Source organism: Halteromyces radiatus (genome assembly GCF_025201355.1).
Source record: "Halteromyces radiatus strain CBS 162.75 chromosome Unknown BX664scaffold_1, whole genome shotgun sequence".
Taxonomy (NCBI): domain Eukaryota; kingdom Fungi; phylum Mucoromycota; class Mucoromycetes; order Mucorales; family Cunninghamellaceae; genus Halteromyces; species Halteromyces radiatus.
Window position 1 is genome coordinate 4,142,894 of NW_026251687.1, and position 19,326 is coordinate 4,162,219.

A 19,326-nucleotide genomic window follows, 5' to 3' on the forward strand; every position below is an offset into this window, starting at 1 on the left:
AAAGTTAGACTCACAAACAGAGAAAATGATCAACACCGCCCAAATTTTTCATGCAACCACAAGATGGTATAAAATATATCTTTATTATAAAATATCCTTTTTTTTTTTATTATTCTAATATCTATGGGCCCAATAACTAGTACTAGCTACAAAAGTTTCTTGCTTATCCTTCTCCAGTTCCGTTTGAATTTGTTTATGAATAAGACAAAGATGATCCACATAATTCATTTGACCAAATGTTTCATCTTCTACCATGATCTTGATAAATTCGTTTTCTATATCCATACCTTGACGAATCACGTAAAGCCTAGGTGCCCATATTCTTTGTTTTTTAATTCCATCCAAAAGTATATGATAACGTCGTGATAAATCATTGTCCAACTTTGGTAATTCAACCTATTCGTACAAACCAATATATATATTATATATCTAGATTCTTTCTTTGAGATCATAGTGTGACTTACCATATGAGGATTCACTTGATCCAACTGAACTACACCAAAAAGTCCTTCAAGTATTTCTTTTGATATATTGTTTCCAACCCAAATATATCGTGTATCATCAGTATCTAATATATAAAGTAATGGTTATATCACCATTTGTATGATCAAAACATAGTATTAACATTTTCTTACCAATTAAATAGATACCATTACTTGATAGTCGTGAATAAGAGAGTCGTTCCAGTGGCCATATATTCGTATAGCTTCCATTTTCAGGATTCTAAAATAAAGTGAAGAAAGGTAAGCTCAAAACATATAATCAGAAAAAAAAAGAAAAAAAAAGGACTTACAAGTGTCACCCATAAATCTAACTTAATCATCGTAGGATAAAACCATTTTGTTGTACCAGCTATACCCATACTTTTCAATTTGCGCATACAATGAACACGATAGTCAGCTTTCAAAGACAAGTCTAAAAAAAGAGAGAGAGAGAGAAAATAAGATCCTATTTATCTTTTATAATATTTATTATTTAAGAAGTTACCTTTTCGTAAAATTTGCGATTTCTTCAATGATAGTCCAATTAAAGGAAGTGTTTTGAAGGATTCTGGTAAGATGAGTTGACCTGGAGCAGCTGATGAAGCACAGAATTTTCGGTAAGCTGTCAATATATTGACACATTCCTTGTCTAAATTTTTTGAAATCGTTTCAATATCCCGTTTGGCAGTATCCGTTACAACTATAACAGAAAAAAAAAAGTTAATTAAAAAAGAAAAGACATCATCAAAAATATATGACTTATTTTTTCCAAATAATTTAACTACCTCGTTTTGTGATCAAGTTAATGGCAGTATCAAAATCGGCCTGCTTGAAAGTTGCTCCAACAGTAGTTGATACTGGAATAGATAGATTGTGTACACGAACCCGTCGTTCACCTTTTTGCGTAGTGTATAATAAAGCGCACTGGAAGTAAGCTTCACCATTGTCAGTTAATTTACCATCATAACCAATAGAAAATCCAAATGATTTGTCTGCATCCATTCCACCCAGTTCGATATCAGTTGCATTGTCCATATAAAAGTTTCCGTAATGATCTTTAACAACAAGACCTATGATCATGAAAAAAAAAGAATAGAAAAAAAAAAAAAGGGACGTGGTTAAACATTGCCATTTTTCTTGTTTTTGTTCTCTTACCATTTGAACATCGAAGACGTAGAGCACCATTATATCCTTGTTCTCGTTCCAGGCTATGTGCCAAATCAGATACAAATATATGACCAGATCGAGTCTTGTCAAAGTCAGGGAAATAATGGGTATCACCACCAGTCAGAGCAGATAAGATACCTAGTGTATATATATTTATCAAAATGTAAGATAAGAAAAGTAAATCCGTTTTTTACATGTTTATGTCTAATCTTACCGAGAGTACTAACGTCAACATATGATTGAAGAGGGAATAGCCAGAGATCAACACAAATGCCATTCATAACACATTCTTTTCCTAAATCATAATAAGCATTGTCTTGTGGGGTATACAGCTGCTTTTCCTTATCCGTACCATACAGTTTGACATCATCACGGTTTTTCAGAGAACCAGGTCCATAGGTTGGGAGAAGAGTTTGGAAGATACAAACCTTTCCACCAGTAGATTTCTTAGAAAAAAAAAAAGTTGGTACGATGTACATTACCAAAGATTCGTTGTTCTTCTTCTTTTTTTTTTTTTTTTTTTTTTTTTCTTCTGTCTCTTTCTACATTCTTACCAGAGAGGCTAAAGTGCTTTTGATTGCAGGTGAAAATACAGCTGAGGGTTTCTTGTTATCAGCAAAAAGATTAGGCAAGGAATCCAATAGTTCTTCGATAATAGACCGTGATTCTTGAGGGTTTACAAAGACGCCATCATGCAAAGGAAGAAATATATCATCAATATCGGATACGACTAGCATGGATGCTTGAGCTAAAGACGACTATAAATGATAGATGTAAAAGAATAGTAAGTATTTTTTGATTTTATAATATTAATGACATACATTCAAGTTGTAGAAATGAACAGTAGTATCATAGGTTAGAATGGCAATCTTGATGTGAGGATCTAGTTTGTTATCTTGATATAGGATTGTCTTGAGGGCTTCACAAAACGTTTGTAGCATTCCACTTTGAATAGCACTCCAAGTGACATCGATAGCAAAGACAATGTGAAGAGGAGAAGGTTCTCTTGTCCAATATTCCCTTGGTACTTGGAATTCAATTGTACCACGTTGCAATTCAGGTCTATGATCCATATCCATTCGTCTTCCTGTCATATCCAAAGGACTATAGTACTCGGCAGGTACTGTTCAGAGAAAAAAAAAAGATTATAAAGAGAAATAGGGGGAGTTTTTTTTTTTTTTATCTTTTATATTACCATCATTATCAAATCCGCAAAGATTACAGGTGAATTTTCGTCCAGCATCAATAAAGGTACACCATGGATTAATATAGGCTTTACATCGGAGACATCGAACAGGGCCTTCTTCAGTAGTGGGAGCAAAAATCACAGGTTGATCTTGAGCATGCAATTTCGCCAAAGGTTGAACTACTAATCCAAAGGGTAACTTGGTATCACGTAATAAATCGGCAGTTTTGAGAATTTCTTTGAGAGTACTACGAATGAATCGTGGGTTGCTGTTTCCTAGAGAATAAGAAAAGTGAACGAGAATTCTTTCTTGGGTAAACTTTCTCCCATAAAGTTACCTTGATCAATCACTTTGAAATCCGTACAAGCTAGTGGCATTGGTTCTTTGGAACACGTTCCATATTCTTGTTGTTGATAAAGATCTTGATCTTTCATTTGTGCAGTTGTAGGAGCAGGAATTTGATTAGGATCAATTTTGTTCTTTGGTGGTGGGGTAGGTCCTGGGGTTGTTGCTCCGACGATACTGGTTGGTGTTATTGGTCGATAGGGGTATCCACCGTGAGGTTGTTGCTGTTGTTGTTGTTGTTGTTGCTGTTGTTGTTGCTGTTGTTGTTGTTGTTGATTGTGTTGATACTGAGCGGCTGCTTGTCGTGAATGAAGCTGTTGAGGAGCTGAATTGAGTGACTGTATAGCAGGTTCTGTTTTCGGTGGAGGAGTAGGTGGAATATTGTTGGCTGTTTCGATACCTTGAGTAGGGTAAACACGTTTACTACGACCAGGCCTTGATTGCTGAGGTTGAGAAAAGGATCCCTCTGTCTGCAAAGGAGCTTGCTGGCTGGGCACAGGTGAGCCTTGTCGAGGTGTCATACTTTGAAGTTGATGAACGGGAGCAGCTGGTGAGTTGGCAACAGGTACAGACACTACCGAAGGAGACATTCCACCACGGCCAGAATGTTGTTGACTACCAAAAGGTGAAGGTGGTCGTTGTTGCATTTGATGAGAAGGAGGAATAGGAACTGGAGGATGTTGCTGTAAATGTTGCTGTAAATGTTGCTGTAAATGTTGCTGTTGTTGCTGTTGTTGTTGTTGAACAAATCCAGTTGGAAATTGTGGGCGCGGGGTGGCATACTGTGGATGACCTACTGGCAATGGTGGTGTTTCTAGTAAAAAGCCCGGGTATCAATACAAACAACAATATAAATATATACAAAGATAAAATTTTAATAAGCAACTTTTATGACAATAAATGCATATCTTTTGTCTTTTTTTTTTTATATTTTTTTATTTTTTTATGTTTGCACTTACGCGGACGGATAGGTAAAGCACCAGCTGGTTGCGGGACAAAGGTTTGTTGGGTAGGTCGTCCTGGAGATTGTTGATGCATCATAGGGTTGGTTGGTGGTCGATAAGATTGAGGTGTACCTTGTCGACTAACAGGTTGCGTCGGATTGGCAAGTGAGGGAGACGAGTTAGGTGGTATTCCATTATTCATTTGACACACAACTGTACAAATAAAAGACAAGAAAGCAAAAAGGAAATTGAGAAAGAAAAAAAAAAGTAACATACAGTGTTAAATCAAAAAAAAAAAAAAACCGGAGTTCAAAATGTCTTTATTTCATCCTGGACAAAAATGATACACAGTGTTCAAGGTAATCAGGTATTTATTGATCTACGAGCCCTTCGTAACTAGTATAAAGGAAGAATGAATAAGTTTGAAATAGTTTAGGATCAGATATATATTTATATATACTTACAACAGGATTGTTTATAAGTGTAATCGCAAGGAACCAACGAGTTCTGGCACGACAAGAAGCCACAGAATTTGATACTACCTGACTAGGTTTCTTTGATGTTGTTTTTTCCAAATCCAATTTGATATAGTGTTTCTGACAGAGTGAACCAAAGATACGTTGTTTCTTGACCATTCGATGAAGGATACATTCAATAAAAACTAGCACCACAGGATTATTAAAATAATGTTCGGCTTTGAGCTTTCAATGATAAAAGTAAAAGAGGTAAGTATATTACAGAGTATCTATATTTCCTATCCTTACCATTCCACAATAACCAATAAATCCACCATCACCACGTCGTACACTCCATGTTTCAGCATTTCGATCCACTCGTACACTAAACAAAGGATATCGTAAGAGTAGTTTCAGGGTTCTCAAAACATAGGATGTCAAGGCACGCGTCATAGAGGTAAACATCATAAAATACCAATAGTGTAATAAAGGAGATCGATTCTTGATTTCAAAATGAGATTCTTTACTTAAAAATAATATTCGAGTGATACGTTTTTGAATCATTTGGACAATAAAGGCAATAAAGAAGCTAGCGAAAAAAGCACCTATACTCATAAAAATGAATGTGTTGTGTAAATCCATCTTTCCTTTTTTTCCTTTTCTTTTTTTTTTTTTCTTTTTTCTTTTTTCTATCACCTTACCATATCCAAGATGGCTAAGGACATAATCCCTTGCTCGTTCCAATTGAATGACCATGACCACAAATACTCCAATAATTGCGATCTCCAGCATGCAGTATAAAGTCCCTGTGAAGCCTGATAAAGAGCATGAAAAATGAGAATAACGGTGATATATATATATATATATATATAAATTCCAACCATTCTATTATGAGTCTTACCAAATCCAATACAAACGCCCATAAATCGGATAGCATCATCGAGATCTATGCTTTATATACATAGAAAAAATTACAAGTTGTCAATTATCAATAGTTCATTTGGAGACAACTATATTAGTCGCACTTACTCGTTGTTCTTTTTTCCTTTGAATAATCCATAGTTACCCCGTCGAAGGTTAGTGATATCTTTGGTCACACGGCGAAATATACCCAACGTATATATCATACAATCTAAAAAGAAAAAAAAAAAAAAGAAAAAAAAAAGGATGAGTACTAAAGGAACTATCAAAATATAAAAATAGGAAGGTAATAAAACAACATACATCCACCAGCACCAAGGACAGTAAGATAAACGGCGATCTTCATTAATAAAAAAGTTTTCTCGGCAAACTTCATAGGATTGGGTTGATACTGTAGTTGAGCAAGGTAAGGAGACCAAAGACAAATATGAGTAGGGACAGTACCACCAACACCAAGAAGTTGAATCAACACTACAGGTACCTATCATTTTTATATTATTTTTATTTTTATTTTTATTTTTTGTTAAAAGAAAAAAGAAAGAGACGTTAGTCTATCTATTCTATTTCAGATTGTTTGAACTGATTATTCCTTTTATTATACATACCAGCTGACCTAAGCAAAACAAAAGAATTGAAAGAGAAATCTTGACAGGATAAGGAATTCTATCGATATAAAGAAGATAAGTCAGATTATGAATATTTTTTTTTTTTTTGATGATAAAAAAAAATGGCTTACCTGATATGTTCATTAATCCCAAGCAACTTTTTCATCCATATTTTCCACATATATTGAAGTTTCTCAATGTCGGTTAAAGTTTTCCATGAACGTTGGCGATAAAATGATTTTATTCGTTGTAATAAAGGAGGTACTTTCTATTTGACAAGCAATCACAAAAAACAAAAAAAAAAGATGAGATAATGATTTAAATGTTACATCACTTTTACCTTGATCTTGTTAGGATGATTCCTCATAAAAAGTTGTTTGACATAGGTTTCTTCAATATCTTTGACTTGCAGGAATTCCAAATGGCATAAATCACAGGGTTGAAAAGTAATAGATCGAACAATAAAGTAGGTGATAACAATAAAATTGGTAATGAGGATGAATATAGCATTGATGGCATTCAAAATCAGAAATGGTAGATCTCTAGCATATGTAATCACATAAGATGGAAGATCTACTGTCACCCTTAAGCCAAATAGGACAATAACACAGTAACAACCTATATATATATATATATATATATATATATAAAAGACGGTCATTTATAAAGATTTGTCAAGTATACATATATATATTATACTTACCAAATATATTTGCAATTCTTGAGTTAATACTTGCATGATAACATAAAAAGAGCTAACAAAATAAAAAGAATCAATATTATTTTATTTTTATTATTGATATTATTTAAATCACTTACAGGATAAAAATATACAGCATATAAAAAGAAAGAGAGAAACAATTCTAAAAAAGGAATAATAATTAGAAAATATAAAATTTTGATGATTTTTTTTTTTTTTACCGATGATCTTGGCTGCACGTGGTAACCATTCATGAAATATACTTGATTGACTATTGATCACATTCCATGCTTGAGTAAATATAAAGGAGCCTAAGTTATCACAAAAACATTAAATTGAATATATTTATTGTAAAATATAATGTTATAAACAATTACCAATCATAAGAAAAATACACAAAAGAACTGGATGGGAAGGTTGACGACTTAAAAATCGAGTTGGTCTAAAATATATAAGATAATACGCGTTAAAATAATAAGTTGAAATACAAGATAGACTTACGGAGGAAACTTAAAGTTAGAAAGCCAAGACATGATAGCAAAAGTGGATGGTATCAGAATGAAGTTTCCTAGGGAAAGATATTGAAATGTTCTTGATACTAAAAAAAAAAAAAAAAGTTAAGTCCAATAAACCTCTTCTTTTTTTTTTTTTTTCTTACATACACATTGAACATGTCTTGTATAAAGTAGATGCTTCTTTGTCAACATAAAGACCAGCATAGATATAGGAGAAACACGGTGGGAAAGCTCTTGAACCATAAATGGATATTGTCTATAGAAAAGAATATATTATTTTCATGTCCTTTTTTTTTTCTTTTTTTCTTTCACTTTCGATATAACGGGTCAATGGAGGTAAAGTTACATCAGGAATAGCCAGAGAATCAATCAAAACTCCTGTAGATAAATTGGAGATACTTCTTTTTTCCAAGTCATAAAATTGAAAAGTAACAACAATGGCACGATCAAAAGAGATTTCATATATTACAGCTTGTTTATCAGGTATTTCCCAACTGGGTAAGAAAGTAAGGTTCTACAAAAAAAAAAAAAAAAAAAAAAAAAAGAAGCAGGAAGGTTAAAGAAGAAAGGGGAAGAAATACAATTGAAATACCGACCATGGCATAATCATCCACAAAATATTGCATATAAGATGTATTTATTGCTACTGTTTGTATTAAAGGTTCATCAGCAATAGAAGTCAATTTTTTTCCAGTAGTATCAAAAGTATGACCATCATCTAGATATAGAAATCCACTTGACTTATATCTATTTTGTCCTATACATCCACCAACTTTCAAAAAAAACATATTCATTATTATAAATTATAATTTTAATTTTGATAATACTGTATTTACCTGCAGCAATAGATAGATAATAATTTGAAAGAGATACATTGACTATAAGAATAAAAAGAAGGTTTGTCACACCATAGACTACTTTCACCATATAATATTATTTACCATATTGTTGTTGATAATAAATCCAATCATCCTTTTGTCGTGTTACCCAACCATCATCCCCTTGATTAAGATAATGTAATCCTCCATCATTTAATAAATTCTGTTTTCCATTTAACCTTTCCCAACATTCTGTAGTAAATGCTACTGTAATACATTATAGTTAGTATATTTTTTTTCTTTATTTGTTAGTCACGTTTCCTTTTTTGGTAGTACCTCCTTGTACGATTCCAAAGTCTATCCACCATATCAAAAGTAATGATAATATATAGACTATCAACATTGTTATCTTTATATAATTTTAAATAAAGTAAAATAAAATGACCAAGTAATTTATACAAAATAATATTTGAAGTATTAAAAGGGGATGTAGGTCATTCATTGATGGATTGATACACTTTCTCCTTTTCATGCAAAAGAACAAGATAGATAAAACTTTCAATCACCGTCTTGATAACACAATTTTTTTTTTTTTTTTTTGATAAAGGTATTTTATTGAATAAAGAAACTAGGTATTTCAGAACTAAACTAAATCAAAATAATCATATAAACGCAATATATATATATATATATATATATATATATATTTCAAAATGCAGTATTCATCAATCGATCACCAATGTCACCAAGTCCAGGACGAATGAATCTAAAAAAAAAAAAAAAGAAGTCAATGAACAAATTCCTTTACATATATATATATATATATATGTGTAATTATCATCTTTCATTTACCCATGACCATCCAAGTGATCATCTACACCAGCAAGGTATATTTGAACTTCAGGGTGTTCCTTTTGTAATTGAGTAACTCCTGGTTGAGACTAAGAGATAGATAGATTAGAATGATTTGAATGAATGAATGAATGAATGAATAATGAATAATAATAGTAAACCTACACCTAAAATACCCACAAACTTGATATTTTCACCAGGAATACCCCATTCTTTCAACATGTTAACCGTTGCCACAGCAGTATTTCCTATATAATAATTAGAATAAATAATATGATTGAAAATCATTCTTCTTACCTGTTGCTATAACTGGATCCAATACATAACATAGATCAACATTTGGATTTTCAGGAAGTTTATTATAATATTCTACTGGTTGTAAAGATACCTATGATACAAATATAACATATGTAAATAAATAAATAAAAAAAAACACATTTTTCTCTTTTCTATTTGAAATCTTTTACCTTTTCCCTATAGATTCCCAAATGTAAAACAGGAGCATCAGGAAATAATGACAAAAATCCTAATATAGGAATAAATATTAACTATTGGATAATAATTCATTTTTATTATTTTACCATCCACCAAACTAAGACCTGATCGTAATACTGGTATAAGAGCAATACGTTGTTTTAATTCAGCTGCTTGAAAAGGTTCATAAGGTGACATGAGCTATAAAAGAAAAAGAAAAATAAAAATAAAAGATGAATATATATATTATATATATATATATATATTGATATATTGATATATTTTTTTTACCGTTTTTTCATATGATAAAGGTAAATTCTGAGAAGCTTCATAACTTAAGAGTGTAGCCAAATCATGAACTAAACTTCTAGTTACTTTGGGAGATTGAGAGGCTTCACGTAATTGAGATAATTTTGTTGCCACTATAGGATGTTGACTAATGTGTAAAGTGGCAGTCATTGTTTTTTATTTTTATTTGATAAAGTAAAAGAAGTTTGCGTGAGAAAAAGAAAGAAAGAAAGAAAGAAAGAAAGGAAAAGAAAAGAAAAGAAAAAAAGGACCAATAAATAATAAAAAAAAAGGACACGAAACATTTTCCCTTTCTGTGATATGATCACACATAAAAATGTATTTTCAAAGTATGCAAAATGCCGCAGGTCACCCAAACAGGTCAGCAGTGCATAAAAAGGGTGGTCAAATTTCAGACTTCATACCCCGTTTTTCATTATTTTTCTTTTCTTCTTCTTTTCTTCTTTTTTCTTTTTTTTTTTTTTCTTTTTTTATATATATTATTTTTTCCGTCTTATGATGACTATACAAGAAGAAGTTGCTCAAGAATTATTATCTTCTATGGAAGCTATGCGTCAAGACCAACTACGATTATCTGAAAAGGTAACCTTTTTTTTTTTTTTTTTTTTTTTATAAAATATTATTAAATATATATAAAAACCTGCTTGCATATTTCTTATTTCTATGTAGGTGAGTAAACTATTAGCTTCACAAACTTCAACCTCATCTTCAATGGAAACAACAAGTCAATTATCTCCTAAGGTAGAACCTACAAAATCTTCTGATATTTCCTCTTATTATCCTCAACGTGTCATTCTTACAAGTAAAGTTTTATATATATATATCTTATCAGTATTATCTGTGTGGGAAAAAATGAAATACTTATCATTTATATTTATATATATATATTAGCTTATCCAAGTCAACATGGAGTTCATCCTGTTCCTTTAACTTGGGGTGCAAGTAATGCTAAAGAACGTGGTCCTGTTATTGCATCTCGTCATACAGGAAGTATCAAGAAAAGGTAAATAAAAGAAATAAAGAAAATTAATTATATATGATGGATCTTGATTTTTTTTTTTTGTGATTGTTTTAGGAATGCTATTGGTGCATATGGTGGATCTTACTGTATATATCGAGCTCTTGCTGTGGCTATTGGAGATCTTACTAATAATCATCGTCCAAATTTTGAAATGACTGAGCCTACTTTTGATGTCTTACCCAATGAAGAATGGTTTGATCCTACCAAGATTGTCTCACTTGATCCTTGGGGTCATTTAGCTCCTTCTGTTTTCAAGTCTGAATATGATCAAGGTCTAGACGTACGTCCAACTATTGCAATTACCCGTGCTCACATGACAATGGCTGAAATGGAAATGAGTGTTAAGAAAGGTAGTCTTAAAGTAGATGGAAAGATTGTGGTCAATGATCGTGGTGATTTGGCAGTTTCTAAGGCTGCTGTTGAACCTGTTTGGTATTTACCTGGTGTTGCTACTCGTTTTGGTATTGAAGAAGGATTATTACGTCGCGCTTTGTTGTAAGTTTTTTTTATATTTACTAGAGTTATGGATAAATTGGATACTATACTTTTTTTTTTTTTTTTTTTTTGTTTTGCTTTACCTTTGAATGACCTTTTTTTCTTTTTATATGTATATACTCTATAGTGAAGACACTGGTGGTATGTATCCTGAATTAATTACTCGTCCAGATCTCAAAGTATTCCTACCTCCCATTGGTGGTATCAGTGTTTATATCTTTGGTAACCCTGCATATATATCAGGCAAGTGATGAATCAAATAATAGAGGATGACACTCTTAACAATATATATATATATATATATATATATATATATATAAACTAACTGTTTATTATTTCACCTATAGATACTTCCAAGAAATTGACTCTAAGGGTACATGATGAATGCAATGGTTCAGATGTCTTTGGTAAGATTCAAAAAAAAAAAAAAAAAAGAAAGCCTATGTATTTATTTATTTCCACTCTATAGGTAGTGATATTTGTACCTGTAGACCCTATTTGATTTATGGTATCGAAGAATGTGTCAAGCAAGCTCAACAAGGTGGTGTAGGTGTTATTGTGTATTGTAAGTTTTCTGTTTCTTTGTCTTTTACATTATCTATTCGTTTATATATTCACTTAATTTTCAATTTTCAATTGTAAAGTCCGAAAGGAAGGACGTGCACTAGGTGAAGTAACAAAATACCTTGTATATAATGCTCGTAAGTATCACATAACATATCATCCTGCTCAATTTCAAGTTTAACCAATTCTTTCCTTTTTTCTTTTCTTTTTTCTTTTTTTTTTTTCCTCAACAGGTAAACGTCAAGCTGGAGGTGATACAGCCGATCGTTACTTTTTACGAACTGAATGTATTGCTGGTGTCAAGGATATGCGATTCCAAGCATTGATGCCTGACGTGTTACATTGGCTGGGTATCAAGAAGATTGATAGAATGATGGTAAACTAGAAAAAAAAAAAATAGCGAAAACAATGGTTGATATTATTAAGAAATTTTCTTGTACTTATTGTTCCTTTTTTTTTTTTTTTTTTTTTTTTGGAAATCATAGTCTATGTCCAATATGGTAGGTCCATCACTCACCTTTACTGAATATATTTATTTTCTATTCCTTATGACTCATTTTTTTATATGATTATTACATTACTTCATTTAAATAGAAACATGACGCCATTGTTGGTTCTGGTATTCCTATCATAGAACGCGTGCCTATTCCTGAAGAATTAATCCCTGCTGATTCTCGGTAAGTTTTCTATTTCAAACAGGGAAAAAAAAAGAACGGCAATATTACATTTCGTTCTCACTCTTTTTCTTTTTTTTCTTTTTTTTTTTTTTAAAAAAAAAATGTTGTTTTGCATATAGAGTTGAAATTGACGCCAAGATCGCTTCTGGCTATTTTACAAGTGGTGACGTTTTGACTGATGACCAATTAGCTAATGTGAAAGGACGTGATTGGGAAGATATTGAACATTAACATGTAGATAGGATATCATATTAGTTAGTGTTTTTCTTGTTGTTTCTTTGCTTTTTCTTTTTTTTTTTTTTGTTATGGTGATGAATAAATTGAAGTATATTACGAAATTTATGTGATCAAATGTAAAAAAAATTGGATAAATACTGGGTGGCGAACGATTGGATAATGAAATGATATGTGATGGTGTGCGGATGGACGATGCCAGAAACTGAATTCTGTTGATTACAAGGATTATTATAGTGAGGAAAAAAAAAAAGGCAGAAGCTGCAACAGAAAGACAAGATAATGTATACTTTATTTTCATATTCCTAGTAGTCAACAAATATATACTGTAATAATATCTAAGCTAAACGTTTTCATCATCATCCCATCATTATCCATCACCCAATATTTTCCATTATCCCATTTTCATCCTAACGTCCTACCATCACGATGGAAAAATAAATATCAGGATGATGGTATTTGATGATATCAATCTCCACTTTTTGACAATATCAATACCCAATTTTGTTACAGGCGACGGGATGGGATACCTTTTTTTTCCGATAGCAATCTCATATGGAAGATATCGATACTATGAATCTGGGATCAATATCGGTAGGATGGTACTGATTACATCTTATTCTGTAATCAATCTCATGATTAGGATATTAATACAATTAAACTGGGATCGATATCATTAGGTGGGTATTCGTACTGTGTATTTCCGAGATCAATCCATCATTTGATTAGTACAAATATACTATTGAAATCATAATTTTATTTCATCACTACAAATATTCTATACTACATAATTATACTACATAACTATAATAATAAGTAACTGCACTATAAGCGATAATATCCATGAACTACGACCAGAATCACAAGCGGAATCACAACTAATGCCATCACCAGGATAACGATCATGACTTGCACTTTGGGTAGGATTATTTTATTTGACACAGACACTTCAATTGGATAACAGAGAGGCATTCCAACGTAGAAGGCATTCGATCTTGGTTTTGTTGAGTGGTTTACAATCTACAAATGAAATTAACAAAGTGCATAGTAATCTATCAATGCTCTCTTTTCTTTTTCTTTCTTTTTTTTTTTTTCTTTTTCTATATAAATGTTACCTTGGCTATATCATTGAATGTTTGCATCATCATTATTGTATAGACGATAATCTAGCAAGCTACAAATAAAATCAATAAAATGAATAGTAATCCACCAATGCTTATTTCTTTTTCTTTTTTTTTCTATGTACAAGTTACCTTGGCTGCACCATCGAACGTTTTGTACCACCAGTAAACCCAATGTCACCATAACAGTTGGCTCGGAGAGAAATAAAGGCTTGCCAAATGCAGATATCAGACAATTTCAGATCATCAAGAAAGATAGTTGTATCGTCTTACGTATAGCGCTCCACTATCAGTCATTGATATGATCCTCAATAATCTTTCCAAACCAAATACCGCAAATGTCAGGACTTAACAAGGACTCCAGCATGAAACAACACGATCAACAGACAATAACTGAATTTCCTACGTGTTGCATTTTGCCCTCCACCTACTTGAGCACAAAATTCAGTCACTAGATTCATAAACGATTCTAGAGACTGATCATCCTCGACCAAGTCCATTGCCCGTAAACAAACAAAGATCAATACACCATGATCTTCGTCTGACCAAAAGCTAAGTATAAAGCAATGATGACCATCCGACATTTGACTGTATAGACCACTATTCTGATACCTAATAGGCAACAAAGAATCAACAAAATGAGTAGTAATCCGTCGATGTTATTCTTTTTTTTCTTCTTTTACATATACATATTACCTTGGACCATGCGCCAGTGTCAATGTATCAATCACAATACAATAAAAAGAAGGATCTAAAAAAAAGAAAGAAGCAAGTGATTGTATGTAATATCGATTGATCCTTTTTTTTTTTTCTTTTTGCACAAACTTACTAGTTTGGTTGTACATACGACAGTCTTTGATATCTACAGATCCAAAAAACAGCAAAGAGAAAGAGTCCAACCAAATAGCAAAGAGATATTGAAGAGAACATCACCACAATGAGCGACAGATGGGAGGGAGAGAGAGAGTCCAAACAAGTAGAAAAGAAATTTTGAAATATCATAAGGAAGACTAACCAAGCAGTAAAAAGGATCTTCAAAAGTACTTGTGCATAATTGAATTGCATTGGCTGTGCAATGGAATCCGAAGAAAGAGAGAGTCCAACCAAGAAGAGGTCTTGAAACTGTAGACACTAGAATGAATTAACTATAAAACAAGTAACTAATTGTATTTTATACTATTTTTTTATTTTATTATTATTATTATTATTTTTAAATTGACAATAATAAAATAAGAATCCATTACTTGTCATTGTATTTTATATGTTACCTATCATGAGCCAATATGGAGACACGAACAAAATGCGGAGAAGTAAAGAAAAAAAAAAAAAAGTGTGGAGAAAAGGAAAGAGAAGGTAGAAAAAGAAAATTGTTAGGAAACGAAATAAATACAAATGCAACGAAAAGTCCGACTAAGTAAAGGCAATGTGCCAAAGTAATATATAATAGAGAGAAAGAATATGTTGTAATGTACTAATGAGAATAAAGTATTTACAAAGAAGTAAGGTTAGTTTTTAATATTAAAGAAAAAGTGATAAAAAATATATGAAAAAGAGAACGACTTACATAATATATTTCTTTTTTTCATATCATTTAATTTGTTTAAGGAACACAGGCACACAAACAGTTGTTTGAAAGGAAATGATAGATAACATTAAGAAAAAAGTAATGACTGTAATTAGTGACAATGAATATAATTTTATTAAACAAAAAGAATATCAATATGTATAATTGTATACTAAGTATGATAGTAAAAAGAATCACTAACGCTTTAAGCCAGAATAAGATAAAAAGACCAATAAGATATCTCTAATTGATTGTAAGTCGAAACCAATTGAATCCTATAATACACCCTGTTCATCCATTTCGCTGATCCAGACGGATAGCCACTTCTCGTAGTATCCTATTGACGTGAAACTATAATGATCAATCTTCGTGTATCTAGATTTCTTTCTTTTTTTCAGACGTATATTCAGTAATAGTCATTATCCAGGATACCCAAGTAAGAAGGATGAGAAGAAGAAAGAACGATAATCCTAGATAGACAGATGTTGTAGTAAAAAACATCAAGGTCGAAAGAACGTGTATAAAAGAAAAAAGAAGAAAAGTGAAGTTAGAAATAAGAAGAGGAAAACAACTTGTTTTTGAACTTACAGCTAATAAGAGTGAGTGTCTGTAAAAGCACATAGAGAAAAGGATATAGCAAAGAGCTTGGAATGATTTGTGTATAAAAATAAAAAAAGGTTAGAAAACAACAGTATCATTATCTTTTTTTTTTTTGTCTTACTTTAATCGTCATATTTGTATCTAGAATATAGATTCAAATAAAAAAAAAATCAATATCATATAACGTTGGTAACATAATGAAATGGATTTACCTTATTAAACATGAGTAATACAGCATATAACAGGTTAAAAGTACTTGTGTTCACTTGTTTTAACTAAAAGGTATAAACAGACACAGCAAAAAAGAATGATTCAGTCAGTTCATGAATACAATGAATATATGTATAAACAATCGTTTATTATTATTATTTCCATACCTTACTTTGATTTGTCTTAAAAGGTAAACATATAACAGAAAGAAAAAAAAAAAGAACAATAATGTGATAAAAATAAAAATAAGAAGAAGAAGAAGAAGAAGAGTAAAAATAAACAAACGTCCTTTTTTATTTGGCAATGCATAATTTTCTCTCAGCGAGCCTGTGGGCAAAACATGGTCCTTCCAAATTAGGACTAGAAAATCCAATTTCTATTCAACTCTACATAGAAACCCTAAATTCTACCTAGAAAACCCAATTTTTATTTGACTCTATATAGAAGTCCTAAATTCTACCTATTTGACCTAATAATTATGTTTATTACAAAAAAAAAAAAAAAAAAAAAAAGGTAAATCTACCTATTATATGCTTTCTAGCCTAGATAGGAGAAAAGCGATCTGCGATGTATATGTCGACATAAAGTGGGTCTTATTGTTGTTTTTTGAATGATCATTCAATACATTAAAAATGACACTCTAAACCAAGAAATATTGATACCGTTTATATGATATCCATACGAAAAATCAATCGGTACTTGTATCATGAAGATGGGATTGATACCACGTTCCCTTATTTCCGGTATTAGTACCCACTTTTTTCTGTATCGATCCTAGATTTCTGGGATCTGATTCCTGATCCACAACACTAGGAACCAGTCCCGTTTTCCTGACATTGATCCCAAGTGAAGACGGGATTGATCACGGCAATCCACTTAATCAATCCCGCACAATGATATTAATACCATGAATCCATGATTTATTCCATCAAATCCCATAATAACGGTATCTATATCAGTATCACGGTACAGCCGTTAACACCGTGCATCAATTCAATAACTAATAAGGTAAGTTCATACCAAAAAAAAAAAAAAAAAAAAAAAAAGTAGGCAAGACGTGTTATACATATATATATATATATATATATATATATATATGTAAAAGTTAATAAATTTTATTGATAATAGCGTAGATGGTATACAAAATATAGCAAGTGCTAAGCACTTATCTAAAAGTATAAAACTAATTCTTTGCATCATAGAAAGGATAATCCGTGTAACCTTCAGGGCCAGAAGTGTAAAAAGTAGCACGATCATAAGGATTGAGTTTCCAGTTGTTTCGAAGGCGTTCTACTAGATCAGGATTGGCGATGAAAGCTCTACCTATAGCCACCAGGTTGTTGGGAGAACTTTCAGCACGATCGAAAACAGACTTCATATCATAGGTATAGTTGCCAGCAGAGATAAAAGGACCAGACCAGAGAGCACGGAAAGGATCAAGAGTTTCTGTTTTTTCACCTTCCTTCAATTCAGTAGGAGTATCAGTCATGGGGTCAGAGCGAGCTTCAATGAAATGGAGATAGGCCAAATGAGGATGTTTCTTTTCGAGTTGTTCAGTAATGTAACTCCACGTAGCAAGAGCTGTATCATCCTTCATATCATGGAATCCACCCCAAGGACTAAGACGAATGGCAGTCTTGTCATCACCAATAGCTTTAGTAGTTGCATCCACCACTTCCAAAGCGAATCGGGTACGATTTTCGATAGATCCACCATATTGATCAGTACGTTTGTTGCTTGATGTGTTAATGAATTGATCCACAAGAAAACCATTGGCACCATGAATTTCAACACCTATGGAATGGTATTTATAAAAAAAGAAAAGAATAGATAAATAAAAAAAAACAAATAGGATTTCACCAATGAGCATTATTCTTTTTTTTTTTTTTTTTTTTTTTTTTTTACCATCGAAACCAGCAGCAATAGCATTCTTAGCAGCTTGAACAAAATCTTGAATGATAGACTTGATTTCTTCCACTTCCAAAGCACGAGGTTTTTCATAGGGAGCACCAAAAGGTGAGTTACCTTCAATAGCAATATCAGATGCAGACACAGTAGATTGATTATCAGGCAAAAGGAAGGAGAAGGAAGCTCGACCACCATGCCAAATTTGAACAAAGATAATACCACCTTTTTCATGCACAGCGTCCGTCACTTTTTTCCATGCAGCAATTTGATCGTTGGTGTAAATACCAGCAGTATGAGGAAAAGCACCAGCAGAAGGGGAGATGGCGGTAGCTTCAGTAAGCAATAAACCACCAGGAGTAGCACGTTGCTTATAGTATTCAGCATATTGTTCAGTAGGATTACCATGATCATCAGCACGCATACGAGTCATAGGAGGCAAAACAACTCGATGTTTCAAAAGATGTTGCCCAATTTTGATAGGAGTGAATAAAGCAGATGTAGTAGCAGAAGGCATTGTATTTTTTTTTTTTTTTTGAAATTGTCAAAAGAATAAAATATAATATAAAATAAATAAAGTAGAGAATAAATAAAGAAAGATGCAAGAATTGGCGAAATGTCCAAATTTATACATGGCAACGGGTATTCAAGTTCCGAGGTTTAGATAAGCAAAGTTGATAGATTTGTCAGTAATTGTCAGCAGTGACCAGGTGTCAGCAAAAAAAAAAAAAAAAAAGAAACCTATCTGACGCCATCGATAGAAGATTCAACGAAGCATGTTACGCTCTTTGTCAACCTCAATCTATAATCTTTCATAATAAAGTTCCATACCCCATATAAAAACCATTTTGCTTTAGATGTTTTCTTTTAACAACTATGATTGATTCTCCACAACCTATCAATTTGCATGAATCTTATGCACGGTGATTTTTATGATGATGGATGATACTAGATGTCAGATCCCTTCTTATAAAGTTTCTTATAAAGGTTAGTAATAATAGATGCTTATAATGATAAAAAAAAAAAAAAAAAAACTAATGATGACATTCCATCAGTAACAATCATTATCCTGGTGAACATCATCATCAAATCAAGATATCTCCTTCCCAAACAATCAAAAAAAAATCAAAATGAAAGCAACTGGCACCTTCTTCTTTCAAC

General features: G+C 32.0%; 6 protein-coding genes across 6 annotated transcripts; 1 reads left to right on the forward strand and 5 right to left on the reverse strand.

Annotated features, from left to right (window-relative positions):
• Window positions 1-44: 44 nt before the first annotated feature.
• On the reverse strand, window positions 45-4,420 carry BX664DRAFT_322809 (Sec23/Sec24 trunk domain-containing protein). The gene is made up of 14 exons (XM_051543567.1): window positions 4,141-4,420; window positions 3,444-3,995; window positions 3,174-3,410; window positions 2,845-3,111; window positions 2,471-2,772; window positions 2,204-2,407; window positions 1,864-2,095; window positions 1,638-1,787; window positions 1,268-1,552; window positions 988-1,182; window positions 794-915; window positions 636-723; window positions 465-568; window positions 45-396 (listed from the first exon to the last, which is right to left on the reverse strand). Exons 1-14 carry the CDS (start codon window positions 4,397-4,399, stop codon window positions 115-117), a joined length of 3,279 nt encoding a protein of 1,092 aa, XP_051405658.1. The 5' UTR covers window positions 4,400-4,420; the 3' UTR covers window positions 45-114.
• Window positions 4,421-4,427: 7 nt separating this feature from the next.
• On the reverse strand, window positions 4,428-8,542 carry BX664DRAFT_377617 (retinol binding protein receptor-domain-containing protein; the record flags this gene model as incomplete). Its single annotated transcript, XM_051548783.1, has 20 exons — window positions 4,428-4,521; window positions 4,590-4,826; window positions 4,890-5,185; window positions 5,282-5,395; window positions 5,482-5,531; window positions 5,610-5,712; window positions 5,805-5,982; window positions 6,107-6,164; window positions 6,238-6,374; window positions 6,447-6,724; window positions 6,810-6,861; window positions 6,926-6,969; window positions 7,028-7,117; window positions 7,184-7,248; window positions 7,512-7,554; window positions 7,634-7,835; window positions 7,918-8,093; window positions 8,158-8,199; window positions 8,263-8,322; window positions 8,476-8,542. 20 exons carry the CDS (start codon window positions 8,540-8,542, stop codon window positions 4,489-4,491), a joined length of 2,325 nt encoding a protein of 774 aa, XP_051405659.1. The 3' UTR covers window positions 4,428-4,488.
• Window positions 8,543-8,815: 273 nt separating this feature from the next.
• Window positions 8,816-10,022, reverse strand: BX664DRAFT_322816 (uracil phosphoribosyltransferase-domain-containing protein). Its single transcript, XM_051543568.1, has 7 exons — window positions 9,757-10,022; window positions 9,573-9,666; window positions 9,459-9,517; window positions 9,289-9,379; window positions 9,157-9,239; window positions 8,992-9,080; window positions 8,816-8,905 (listed from the first exon to the last, which is right to left on the reverse strand). Exons 1-7 carry the CDS (start codon window positions 9,922-9,924, stop codon window positions 8,848-8,850), a joined length of 642 nt encoding a protein of 213 aa, XP_051405660.1. The 5' UTR covers window positions 9,925-10,022; the 3' UTR covers window positions 8,816-8,847.
• Window positions 10,023-10,224: 202 nt separating this feature from the next.
• On the forward strand, window positions 10,225-12,842 carry BX664DRAFT_322818 (GTP cyclohydrolase N terminal-domain-containing protein). The gene is made up of 12 exons (XM_051543569.1): window positions 10,225-10,356; window positions 10,444-10,576; window positions 10,666-10,777; window positions 10,850-11,290; window positions 11,418-11,533; window positions 11,638-11,697; window positions 11,760-11,855; window positions 11,935-11,991; window positions 12,088-12,230; window positions 12,340-12,354; window positions 12,449-12,531; window positions 12,651-12,842. Exons 1-12 carry the CDS (start codon window positions 10,270-10,272, stop codon window positions 12,760-12,762), a joined length of 1,455 nt encoding a protein of 484 aa, XP_051405661.1. The 5' UTR covers window positions 10,225-10,269; the 3' UTR covers window positions 12,763-12,842.
• A 1,742-nt stretch (window positions 12,843-14,584) lies between these two features.
• On the reverse strand, window positions 14,585-14,954 carry BX664DRAFT_322838 (uncharacterized protein; the record flags this gene model as incomplete). The annotated part of the gene is made up of 1 exon (XM_051543570.1): window positions 14,585-14,954. A coding segment is annotated over one exon (203 nt), but the record flags the coding sequence as incomplete, so codon positions are not given.
• Window positions 14,955-17,388: 2,434 nt separating this feature from the next.
• On the reverse strand, window positions 17,389-18,682 carry BX664DRAFT_290598 (uncharacterized protein; the record flags this gene model as incomplete). Its single annotated transcript, XM_051541895.1, has 2 exons — window positions 17,389-18,054; window positions 18,166-18,682. The coding sequence occupies 2 exons, from the start codon at window positions 18,680-18,682 to the stop codon at window positions 17,444-17,446; spliced, it is 1,128 nt and encodes a 375-aa protein (XP_051405663.1). The 3' UTR covers window positions 17,389-17,443.
• Window positions 18,683-19,326: the final 644 nt, after the last annotated feature.